Genomic DNA, 12464 nt, shown 5'->3' with positions numbered 1-12464 from the left:
GCTGCAATGAACACTGGGGTGCATGTGTCTTTTTGAATTATGGTTTTCTCTGGGTATATATATGCCCAGTAGTGGGACGGCTGGGTCATATGGTAATTCTATTTTCAGTTTTTTAAGGAACTTCCATACTGTTTCTCCACAGTGGCTGTACCAATTTACATTCCCACCAACAGTGCAAGCGGGTTCCCTTCTCTCCACACCCTCTCCAGCATTTGCTGTTTGTAGATTTTCTGATGATGCCCATTCTAACTGGTGTGAGGTGATACCTCATTGTAGTTTTGATTTGCATTTCTCTAATAATCAGTGATGTTGAGCAGCTTTCCATGTGCTTCTTGGCCATCTGTATGTCTTCTCTGGAGAAATGTCTATTCAGGTCGTCTGCTCATTTTCGGATTCAGTTGTTTGCTTTTTAATATTGAGCTGCATGAGCTGTTTATATATTTTGGAGATTAATTCTTTGTCCGTTGATTCATTTGTAAATGTTTTCTCCCATTCTGAGGGTTGTCTTTTCATCTTCTTTGTACTCTGCTTTGCTGTGCAAAAGCTTTTAACTTTCATTAAGTCCCATTTGTTTATTTTTGTTTTTCTTTCCATTACTCTAGGAGGTGGATCAAAAAAGATCTTGCTGTGATTTATGTCACCGAGTGTTCTGTGTATGTTTTCCTCTAACGGTTTTATAGTATACGATCTTACATGTAGGTCTCTAATCCATTTTGAGTTTATTTTTGTGTATGGTGTTAGGGAGTGTTCTAATCTCATTCTTTTACATGTAGCTGGCCAGTTCTCCCAGAACCACTTATTGAAGAGACTGTCTTTTCTGCATTGTATATCCTTGCCTCCTTTGTTATAGATTAGTTGACCATAGGTGCATGGGTTTATCTCCAGGCTTTCAATCCTGTTCCATTGATCTATATTTCTGTTTTTGTGCCAGTACAATATTGTCTTGATTACTGTAGCTTTGTAGTTTGGTCTAAAGTCAGGGAGCCTGGTTCCTGCAGCTCTGATTTTTTCCCTCAAGACTGCTTTGGCTCTTCGGGGTCTTTTGTGTCTCCATACAAATTTTAAGATTTTTTTGTTCTAGTTCTGTAAAAAATGCCATTGGTAATTTGATAGGGATTACACTGAATCTGCACATTGCTTTGGGTAGTGTAGTCATTTTCACAATATTGATTCTTCCAATCCAAGAACATGGTATATCTCTCCATCTGTTTGTATCATATTTAATTTCTTTCATCAGTGTCTTATAGTTTTCTGCATACAGGTCTTTTCTCTCCCCAGGTAGGTTTTTTCACAGGTATTTTATTCTTTTTGCTGCAATGGTAAATGAGAGTGTTTCCTTAATTTCTCATTCAGATTTTTCATCATTAGTGTATAGGAATGCAAGACATTTCTGTGCATTAATTTTGGATCCTGCAACTTTACGAAATTCATTGATTAGCTCTAGTAGTTTTCTGGTGGCATCTTTAGGATTCTCTATGCATAGTATCAGGTCATCTGCAAACAGTTTTACTTCTTCTTTTCCAATTTGTATTCCTTTTATTTATTTTTCTTCTGATTGCCATTGCTAGAACTTACAAAACGATACTGAATAATAGTGGCGAGAGAGAACATCCTTGTCTTGTTACTGATCTTAGAGGAAATGCTTTCAGTTTTTCACCATTAAGAATGGTGTTTGCTATGGGTTTGTCATATATGGCCTTTATGATGTTGAGGTAGATTCCCTCTATGCCCACTTTCTGGAGTTTTTATCATAAATGGGTGTTGAATTTTGTCAAAACCTTTCTCTGCATCTATTGAGATGATCATATGGTTTTTCTTCTTCAGTTTGTTAATATGGTGTCTGATTGATTTGCATATATTGAAGAAACCTTGCATCCCTGGGATAAATCCCACTTAAGCATGGTATATGATCCTTTTAATGTGTTGTTGGGCTCTGTTTGCTAGTATTTTGTCGAGGATATTTGCAACTATATTCATCAGTGATACTAATCTGTAATTTTCATTTTTTGTAGTATCTTTGTCTGGTTTTCATATCAGGGTGATGGTGGCCTCATAGAATGACTTTGGGAGTGTTCCTTCCTCTGCAATTTTTTGGAAGAGTTTGAGAAGGATGGGTGTTAGCTGTTCTCTAAATGTTTGATAGAATTCACCTGTGAAGCCATCTGGTCCTGGACTTTTGTTTGCTGAAAGATTTTTAATCACAGTTTCAATTTCATTACTTGTGATTGGTCTGTCCATATTTTCTATTTCTTCCTGGTTCAGTGTTGGAAGGTGATACCTTTCTAATATTGGTCCATTTCTTCCAGGCTGCCCATTTTACTGGCATGGAGTTGCTTGTACTAGTCTCTTAGGATGCTTTGTATTTCTGCGGTGTCTGCTATAACTTCTCCTTTTTCATTTCTAATTTTAATGATTTGAGTCCTCTCCCTCTTTTTCTTGATGAGCCTAGCTAATGGTTTATCAATTTTGTTTATCTTCTCAAAGAACCAGCTTTTAGTTTTATTGATCTTTGCTACTGTTTTGTTTCTATTTCATTTATTTCTGCTCTGATCTTTTTTTTTAACATCTTTATTGGAGTATAATTACTTTACAATAGTGTGTTAGTTTCTGCTTTCTAACAAAGTGAATCAGTTATACATATACATATGTTCCCATATCTCTTCCCTCTTGAGTCTCCCTCCCTCCCATCATCCCTATCCCACCCCTCTAGGTGGTCACAAAGCACTGAGCTGATCTCCCTGTGCCATGCGGCTGCTTCCCACTAGCTATCATTTTTACATTTGGTAGTGTATATATGTCTATGCCACTCTCTCACTTTGTTACAGCTTACCCTTCCCATCCCCATATCCTCAAGTCAATTCTCTAGTAGGTCTGTGTCTTTATTCCCGTCTTACCGCTAGGTTCTACATGACCATTTTTTTCTTAGATTCCATATATATATGTTAGCATACGGTACTTGTTTTTCTCTTTCTGACTTACTTCACTCTGTATGACAGACTCTAGGTCCATCCACCTCACTACAAATAACTCAATTTCGTTTCTTTTTATGGCTGAGTAATATTCCATTGTATATATGTGCCACATCTTCTTTATCCATTCATCTGTTGATGGACACTTAGGTTGCTTCCATGTCCTGTATATTGTAAATAGAGCCGCAATGAACATTTTGGTACATGACTCTTTTTGAATTACAGTTTTCTCAGGGTATATGCCCAGCAGCGGGATTGCTGGGTCATATGGTAATTCTATTTGTAGTTTTTTAATGAACCTCCATACTGTTCTCCATAGTGGCTGTATCAATTTACATTCCCACCAACAGTGCAAGAGTGTTCCCTTTTCTCCACACCCTCTCCAGCATTTATTGTTTGTAGATTTTTTGATGATGGCCATTCTGACTGGTAAGAGATGATATCTCATTGTAGTTTTGATTTTCATTTTTCTAATGATTAATGATGTTGAGCAATTCTTTCATCTGTTTGTTGGCAATCTCTATATCTTCTTTGGAAAAATGTCTATTTAGCTCTTCTGCCCATTTTTGGATTGGGTTGTTTGTTTTTTTGTTATGAGCTGCATGAGCTGCTTGTAAATTTTGGAGATTAATCCTTTGTCAGTTGCTTCATTTGAAAATATTTTCTCCCATTCTGAGGGTTGTCTTTTGGTCTTGTTTATGGTTTCCTTTGCTGTGCAAAAGCTTTTAAGTTTCATTAGGTCCCATTTGTTTATTTTTGGTTTTACTTCCATTTCTCTAGAAAGTGGGACAGAAAAGATCTTGCTGTCATTTATGTCAAAGAGTGTCCTGCATATGTTTTCCTCTAAGAGTTTGATCGTGTCTGGCATTACATTTAGGTCTTTAATCCATTTGGAGTTTATTTTTGTGTATGGTGTTAGGGAGTGTTCTAATTTCATTCCTTTACATGTAGCTGGCCAGTTTTCCCAGCACCACTTATTGAAGAGGCTGTCTTTTCTCCACTGTATATTCTTGCCTTCTTTATCAAAGATAAGGTGTCCATATGTGCGTGGGTTTATCTCTGGGCTTTCTATTCTGTTCCATTGATCTATATTTCTGTTTTTGTGCCAGTACCATACTGCCTTGATTATTGTAGCTTTGTAGTATAGTCTGAAGTCAGGGCGCTCCTGACTCCTCCAGCTCCACTTTTCGTTCTCAAGATTGCTTTGCCTATTCGGAGTCGTTTGTGTTTCCATACAAATTGTGAAATTTTTTGTTCTAGTTCTGTGAAAAATGCCAGTGGTAGTTTGATAGGGATTGCATTGAATCTGTAGATTGCTTTGGGTAGTAGAGTCATTTTCACAATGTTGATTCTTCCAATCCAAGAACATGGTATACCTCTCCATCTATTTGTATCATCTTTAATTTCTTTCATCAGTGTCTTACAATTTCCTGCATACAGGTCTTTTGTCTCCTTAGGTAGGTTTATTCCCAGATATTTTATTCTTTTTGTTGCAATGGTAAATGGGAGTGTTTTCTTAATTTCACTTTTAGATTTTTCATCATTAGTGTATAGGAATGCCAGAGTTTTCTGTGCATTAATTTTGTATCCTGCTACGTTACCAAATTCATTGATTAGCTCTAGTACTTTTCTGGTAGCATCTTTAGGATTCTCTATGTATAGCATCATGTCATCTGCAAACAGTGACAGCTTTACTTCTTTTCTGATTTGGATTCCTTTTACTTCTTTTTCTTCTCTGACTGCTGTGGCTAAAACTTCCAAAACTATGTTGAATAATAGTGGTGAGAGTGGGCAACCTTGTCTTGTTCCTGATCTTAGTGGAAATGGTTTCATTTTTCACCATTGAGGATGATGCTGGCTGTGGGTTTGTCATATATGGCCTTTATTATGTTGAGGAAAGTTTCCTCTATACCTACTTTCTGCAGGGTTTTTATAATAAATGGGTGTTGAATTTTGTCAAAAGCTTTCTCTGCATCTATTGAGATGATCATATGGTTTTTCTCCTTCAACTTGTTAATATGGTGTATCACATTGATTGATTTGCATATACTGAAGAATCCTTGCATTCCTGGAATAAACCCCACTTGATCATGGTGTATGATCCTTTTAATGTGCTGTTGGATTCTGCCTGCTAGTATTTTGTTGAGGATTTTTGCATCTATGTTCATCAGTGATATTGGCCTGTAGTTTTCTTTCTTTGTTACATCTTTGTCTGGTTTTGGTATCAGGGTGATGGTGGCCTCGTAGAGTAAGTTTCGGAGTGATCCTCCCTCTGCTGTATTTTAGAAGAGTCTGAGAAGGGTAAGTGTTAGCTCTTCTCTAAATGTTTGGTAGAATTCGCCTGTGAAGCCATCTGGTCCTGGGCTTTTGTTTGTTGGAAGATTTTTAATCACAGTTTCAATTTCAGTGCTTGTGATTGGTTTGTTCACATTTTCTATTTCTTCCTGGTTCAGTCTCAGCAGGTTGTGCATTTCTACGAATTTGCCCATTTCTTCCAGGTTGTCCATTTTATTGGCAGAGTTGCTTGTAGTAATCTCTCATGATCCTTTGTATTTCTGCAGTATCAGCTGTTACTTCTCCTTTTTCATTCCTAATTCTACTGATTTGCGTCTTCTCCCTTTTTTCTTGATGAGTCTGGTTAATGGTTTATCAATTTTGTTTATCTTCTCAAAGAACCAGCTTTTAGTTTTAGTGATCTTTGCTATCGTTTCCTTCATTTCTTTTTCATTTATTTCTGATCTGATCTTTATGATTTCATTCCTTCTGCTAACTTTGGAGTTTTTTTGTTCTTTTTTCTCTAATTGCTTTAGGTGCAAGGTTAGGTTGTTTATTTGAGATGTTTCCTGTTTCTTTTTCTTTTTGCGGTACACGGGCTCTTCACTGTTGTGGCCTCTCCTGTTGCGGAGCACAGGGTCCAGACGTACAGGCTCAGTGGCCATGGCTCACGGGCCTAGCCACTCCGCGGCAGACCGGGCACAAACCCATGTCCCCTGCATCGGCAGGCGGACTCTCAACCACTGCGCCACCAGGGAAGCCCTCCTGTTTCTTAAGGTAGGATTGTATTGCTATAAACTTCCCTCTTAGAACTGCTTTTGCTGCATCCCATAGGTTTTGGATCATTGTGTTTTCATTGTCATTTGTAGGTATTTTTTAATTTCCTCTTTGATTTGTTCGGTGATCTCTTGGTTATTTAGTAACATAGTGTTTAGCCTCCATGTGTTTGTGTTTTTTACATTTTTTTCCCTGTAATTGATTTCTAATTTCATAGTGTTGTGGTCAGAAAAGATGCTTGATATGAATTCAGTTTTATTAAATTTAATGAGGCTTGATTTGTGACCCAAGATCTATTCTGGAGAATATTCCATGCGCACTTGAGAAGAAAGTGTAATCTGCTGTTTTTGCATGGAATGTGCTATAAATACCAATTAAGTCTCTCTGGTCTATTGTGTCATTTAAAGCTTGTGTTTCCTTATTAATTTTCTGTTTGGATGATCTGTCCACTGGTGTAAGTGAGGTGTTGAAGTCCAACACTATTACTGTGTTACTGTTGATTTCCTCTTTTATAGCGGTTAGCAGTTGCCTCATATATTGAGGTGCTCTTATGTTAGGTGCATATATATTTATAATTGTTATATCTTCTTGGATCGATCCCTTGATCATTATGTAGTGTCCTTCCTTGTCTCTTGTAACATTCTCTATTTTAAAGTCTATTTTATCTGATACGAGTACTGCTACTCCAGCTTTCTTTTGATTTCCATTTTCACGGAATATCTTTTTCCATCCCCTCACTTTCAGTCTGTATGTGTCCCTCGGTCTGAAGTGGGTCTCCTGTAGACAGCATATATATGGGTCTTGTTTTTGTATCCACTCAGCAAGCCTGTGTCTTCTGGTTGGAGCATTTAATCCATTCACGTTTAACGTAATTGTCGATATGTATGTTCCTATGACCATTTTTTAAATTGTTTTGGGTTTGTTTTTGTAAGTCCTTTTCTTCTCTTGTGTTTCCCACTTACAGAAGTTCCTTTAGCATTTGTTGTAGAGCTGGTTTGGTGGTGCTGAATTCTCTCAGCTTTTGCTTGTCTGTAAAGCTTTTGATTTCTCCATTGAATCTGAATGAGATCCTTGCCGGGTAGAGTAATCTTGGTTACAGGTTCTTCCCTTTCATCACTTTAAATGTGTCATGCCACTCCCTTCTGGCTTGTAGAATTTCTGCTGAGAAATCAGCTGTTAACCCTATAGGAGGAGTTCCCTTGTATGTTATTTGTCATTTTCCCCTTGCTGCTTTCAGTAATTTTTCTTTGTCTTTAATTTTTGCCAATTTGATTACTATGTGTCTCGGCGTGTTTCTCCTTGGCTTTAACCTGTATGGGACTCTCTGTACTTCCTGGACTTGGGTGGCTATTTCCTTTCCCATGTTAGGGAAGTTTTCAACTATAATCTCTTCAAATATTTTCTTAGGTCCTTTTTCTCTCTCTTCTCCTTCTGGGGCCCCTATAATGAGAACATTGTTGCGCTTAATGTTGTCCTAAAGGTTTCTTAGGCTGTCTTCACTTCTTTTCATTATTTTTTCTTTATTCTGTTCCACAGAAGTAAATTACACCATTCTGTCTTCCACGTCACTTATCTGTTCTTCTGCCTCAGTTATTCTGCTACTGATTCCTTCCAGTGTAGTTTTCATTTCAGTTATTGTATTGTTTATCTCTGTTTGTTCTTTAATTCTTCTTCTAAGTCTTTGTTAAACATTTCTTGCATCTTCTCAATCTTTGCCTCCATTCTTTTGCCAAGGTTCTGGATCATCTTCACTATCATTATTCTGAATTCTTTTTCTGGAAGGTTGTCTGTCTCCACTTCAATTCGTTGTTTTTCTGGGGTTTTATCTTGTTCCTTTATCTGGTACATAGCCCTCTGCCTTTTCATCTTGTCTGTCTTTCTGTGAATGTGGTTTTTGTTCCACAGGCTGCAGGATTGTAGTTCTTGCTTCTGCTGTCTGCCCTCTCTTGGATGAGGCTACCTAAGAGACTTATGCAAGTTTCCTGATAGGAGGGACTGGTGGTGGGTAGAGCTGTGTGTTGCTCTGGTGGGCAGAGCTCAGTAAAACTTTAATCTGCTTGTCTGCTGATGGGATGGGTGGGGCTGGGTTCCCTCCCTGTTGGCTGTTTGGCCTGAGGTGACCCAACACTGGAGCCTACCCGGGCTCTTTGGTGGGGCTAATAGAGGACTCTGGGAGGGCTCACGCCAAAGAGTACTTCCCAGAACTTCTGCTGCCAGTGACCTTGTCCCCACAGTGAGCCACAGCCACCCCCGCCTCTGTAGGAGACCCTCCAACACCAGCAGGTAGGTCTGGTTCAGTCTCCTATGGGGTCACTGCTCCTTCCCCTGGGTCCCGATGCACACAGTACTTTGTCTGTGCCCTCCAATAGTGGATCTTTGTTTTCCCCAGTCCTGTCGAAGTCCTGTAATCAAATCCCACTAGCCTTCAAAGTCTGATTCTCTGGGAATTCCTCCCCCCGTTGCTGGACCCCCAGGCTGCAAAGCCTGAAGTGGGGCTCAGAACCTTCACTCCAGGGGGTCGACTTCTGTGGTATAAGTGTTCTCCAGTCTGTGAATCACCCACCCAACAGTTATGGAATTTGATTTTATTGTGATTGCACCCTTCCTACCATCTCACTGTGGCTTCTCCTTTGTCTTTGGATGTGGGGTTATCTTTTTTGGTGAGTTCCAGTGTCTTCCCATTGATGACTGTTCGGCAGTTAGTTGTGATCCTGGTATTCTCGCAAGAGGGAGTGAGAGCATGTCCTTCTACTCCACTATCTTGAACCAATCTCCTTCACTATTTTCTACTTTGTTATTTCCTTCTACTTTCTTTGGGTTTTTTCCCTGCTCTTGGAATGAATGCATCACTAATCTAAAAGTCTTTATTCCTTTAATACATACATTTAGCTTAATAAATTTCCTTCAAAGTAATATCAAAGTTGTACACCTTGCTTTTTTTTTTTTTTTTTTTTTTTTTTTTGCAGTATGTGGGCCTCTCTCTGTTGTGGCCTCTCCCATTGCAGAGCACAGGCTCCGGACGCGCAGGCTCAGTGGCCATGGCTCATGGGGCTAGCCGCTCCGCGGCATGTAGGGTCTTCTCGGACCAGGGGCACGAACCCATGTCCCCTGCATTGGCAGGCGGACTCTCAACCACTGCGCCACCAGGGAAGTCCCCCTTGCATATTTTTATTGAGAGGGAAGTACAGAGATTTCCATATACCCCTTTGCCCCTTACATGAATAGCTTCCCCCATCATCAAAATCACTCCTCAGAATGGTATAATGAGTTGGCAAAAAAGTTCTTTCAGTTTTTAAGTAAAAATAAAAGACATTTTTCATTTTCACCACGAACTTTATTGAACAACATATTCACCATTTTGTTCTACTATCTTCTGCCATTTTTAAGGCAACTTCATAATTCCATCTTCCCAAAACTTTTTATCTTTTTGAGCAAAGAACTATTCCAGGTGCCTCTTACAGTCTTCCAGGGAATTGAAATTTTTTCCATTAAGAGAATTTTGTAAAGACCAAAGTAAATGGAAATCCCAAAGTGCAATGTCTGGTGTATATGGCAGATGAATCAAAACTTCCCAGCCAAGCTCTAACAGTTTTTGCCTGGTCATCAAAGAAACATGTGGTCTTGCATTATCGTGATGGAAGATTATGCATTTTCTGTTGACTAATTCTGGACACTTCATCGAGTGCTGCTTTCAGTTGGTCTAACTGGGAGAAGTACTTGTTGGAATTAATCGTTTGGTTTTCCACAGAAGGAGCTCATAATAGACGACTACCTTCCAATTCCACCATATGCACAACATCATCTTCTTTGGAGGAAGACCAGCCTTTGGTGTGGTTGGTGGTGGTTCATTTCGCTTGCCCCACAATCTCTTCCGTTCCACATTACTGTACAGCATACACTTTTCATTGCCAATCACAATTTGTTTTAAAAACAGAATGTTTTCATTACATTTTAGTAGAAAATCATATGCAGAAATATGGTCAAGAAGGTGTTTTTTGCTTAACTTATGTGGAACCCAAACATCAAAGAGATGAAAATAACCAAGCTGGTGCAAATGATTTTCAACGCTTGATCTGGATATTTTCAGCATGTCGGCTATCTCCCATGTGGTATAAATTGACTGTTCTCAATTAATGTCTCAATTTGATCGCTATCAACTTCAACTGGTCTACCCGACCATGGAGCATCGTCCAACGAGAAACCTCCAGCACAAAACTTCACAAACCACTTTTGACATGTTCAATCAGTCACAGCACCTTCGCCATACACTACACAAATCTTTTTTGCGTTTCAGTTGCATTTTTACCTTTCTTGAAATAATAAAGCGTAAGATGCTAAGAATATTGCTTTTTTCTTCCATCTTCAATATTAAAATGGTTACTCAAAAATTCACCAATATTGAAAAGTTTTTTTAAAAATACACACTGATATGACAGCTGTCACATATAATCTAAACTGTTTCGAATGAAGTTAAAGACAACTAAGTGCTACTAGAGCCATCTTATGTAAAAAACCAAATGAGGGACTTCCCTGGTGGTGCTGTGGTTAAGAAGCCGCCTTCCAATGCAGGGGATCTGGTTTCGAGCCCTGGTCCAGGAAGATCCCACATGCCGCAGAACTAAGCCCATGCGCCACAACTACTGAGCCTGCGCTCTAGAGCCTGTGAGCCACAACGACTGAGCTCGTGAGCCTCAACTACTGAAGCATGCAAGCCTAGAGCCCGTGCTCCCCAACAACAGAAGCTACTTCAATGAGAAGCCTGCGCACCACAACAAAGAGCAGCCCCCACTGGCCGCAACTAGAGAAAGCCCACACACAGCAATGAAGAACCAACACAGCCAAAAAAAATAAATTAATTAAAAAAAAAAAACAACTAAAAACGAACCTTTTGGCCAACCCAATATACATACACGGGGTGGGTGTTTGGGGGGGGCGGTGCTTTATTATTATTATTACTTTTTTAACCAAGGATTAACCTAAACCGACACATCATAATCACCCGAAGTCCACAGTTTACCTATGAACCCTATGGTTCACTCTTCGTGTTGTACATTCCATAGGTTCGGACAAATGTATAATGACTGTATCTATCATTTATACTATCATACAGAGAATTTTCACAGTCCTAAAACTCCTGTGTTGTGCCTATTCATCTCTTCCCCCTTGATGTACGTTTTTCATTACTTACCAAATACTACAGAATTTTATATAGAAAGTTATATGATAAATCATTCAAAGAATTAAAAGTTTGTTCTTTAAAGGTTCTATAGTAGGTGTAATAAAACCGCAGGTGCTTAAACCTTTTAAAATGATTTAAACCTTCTTAAAATATTTAACTTAAAAGTTAACATTTTGGGAAGACTTGCTTCTTCCTTTTAAATCTATGGGAAACAAACAATTTTGTATTCAGGATTAACCATTAGTTAAATCTCTGGTTCACACACTTACCAAGTTAAAACATAAATTAGTGACGATTTGGTGTCTTAGCAATCATCTATTAAATTATATGTTCATAACTAAAATTATTTTAAAAAAACTTTAGAGATGTACACGATTACACTTAATTCATGTGAAAAATGTTATGTTCAAAGAGTTTGCTTTTCTATTAGAAAAGCCTATGCCTTTACCTGGTGTGCAGCTCTGGAGGATTTAGAAAACTGTTTCTCCAAGATGTTTTTCAAATCTACTGGTAAACTCCCTTGTGAACCAGAACTAAAAGAGAAAAGCACTGTCTTGAATTATTTTAAAATAAAACAATCCTGCTTATTATATAAAGAAAAAATATTTACTGAAGGTCATTTTAAACACTTAGTAAATGGAGAGTCACAAGTTCCTAAATAGAAATATTACCAAGATGCCAATTCTCTCCAAATTAATTTCTAAATCCAATAAAAATCCCTATAAATTTACTGGGGAAAGGGGACCAGACGAACTGATTATTCAGATGTTATAAAAGAACAGCTTTAAAAAAAAAGAAAGAAAGAAACCGGTGGATTTACACTGATTACCTAAAGTTATTACAAATCTAAAGTCATCAATAACAACAAAGTCATGAAACAAGAAATGTGCCCCAAAACACTGCAAAGATGATCCACCTCATACGAAAATCTGTTAATAAGATATAACCTTTTCAGAAAGTCTGACCCCCAATGCTGGTGAGGGTAAGGAAGATTCAGGTACTCCAGGTGGTGTTTTCTGACACCACATACCTGTCATTTTTCCACACCGATTCTCCAACACCAACTGAGTGTCCAACAATTCAATTCTGACACCAACTCTGGAGTTAAGAACTCAGGCCCCACGGGTTAAAGGCTCAGTCCCACAAGACTGCCCTCACTTCAGCCACAATGGGGTACCCAGGTTACCCATACTTCTGCCCTGCCGACTACAAATTCAGGGGTTCCTGTGACTACCCCTTGGGTTCAACTATTCCCTAGGACAACT

At 38.7% G+C, this 12464-nt stretch overlaps 1 protein-coding gene across 20 annotated transcripts in view; it reads right to left on the bottom strand.

Annotated features, from left to right (window-relative positions):
* TTC3 (tetratricopeptide repeat domain 3) overlaps positions 1-12464 on the bottom strand; it is a 154854-nt gene that overhangs the window by 89676 nt on the left and 52714 nt on the right. For all 20 annotated transcript variants that reach the window (XM_067035090.1, XM_067035091.1, XM_067035094.1 and 17 more), the window contains one exon: positions 11648-11732. In XM_067035090.1, coding sequence (XP_066891191.1) covers positions 11648-11732 — 85 coding nt within the window. The remainder of the gene's footprint in view (positions 1-11647; positions 11733-12464) is intronic.

Source organism: Kogia breviceps, chromosome 5 (genome assembly GCF_026419965.1).
Source record: "Kogia breviceps isolate mKogBre1 chromosome 5, mKogBre1 haplotype 1, whole genome shotgun sequence".
Taxonomy (NCBI): domain Eukaryota; kingdom Metazoa; phylum Chordata; class Mammalia; order Artiodactyla; family Physeteridae; genus Kogia; species Kogia breviceps.
This window is presented reverse-complemented; position numbering and strand designations above follow the sequence as displayed.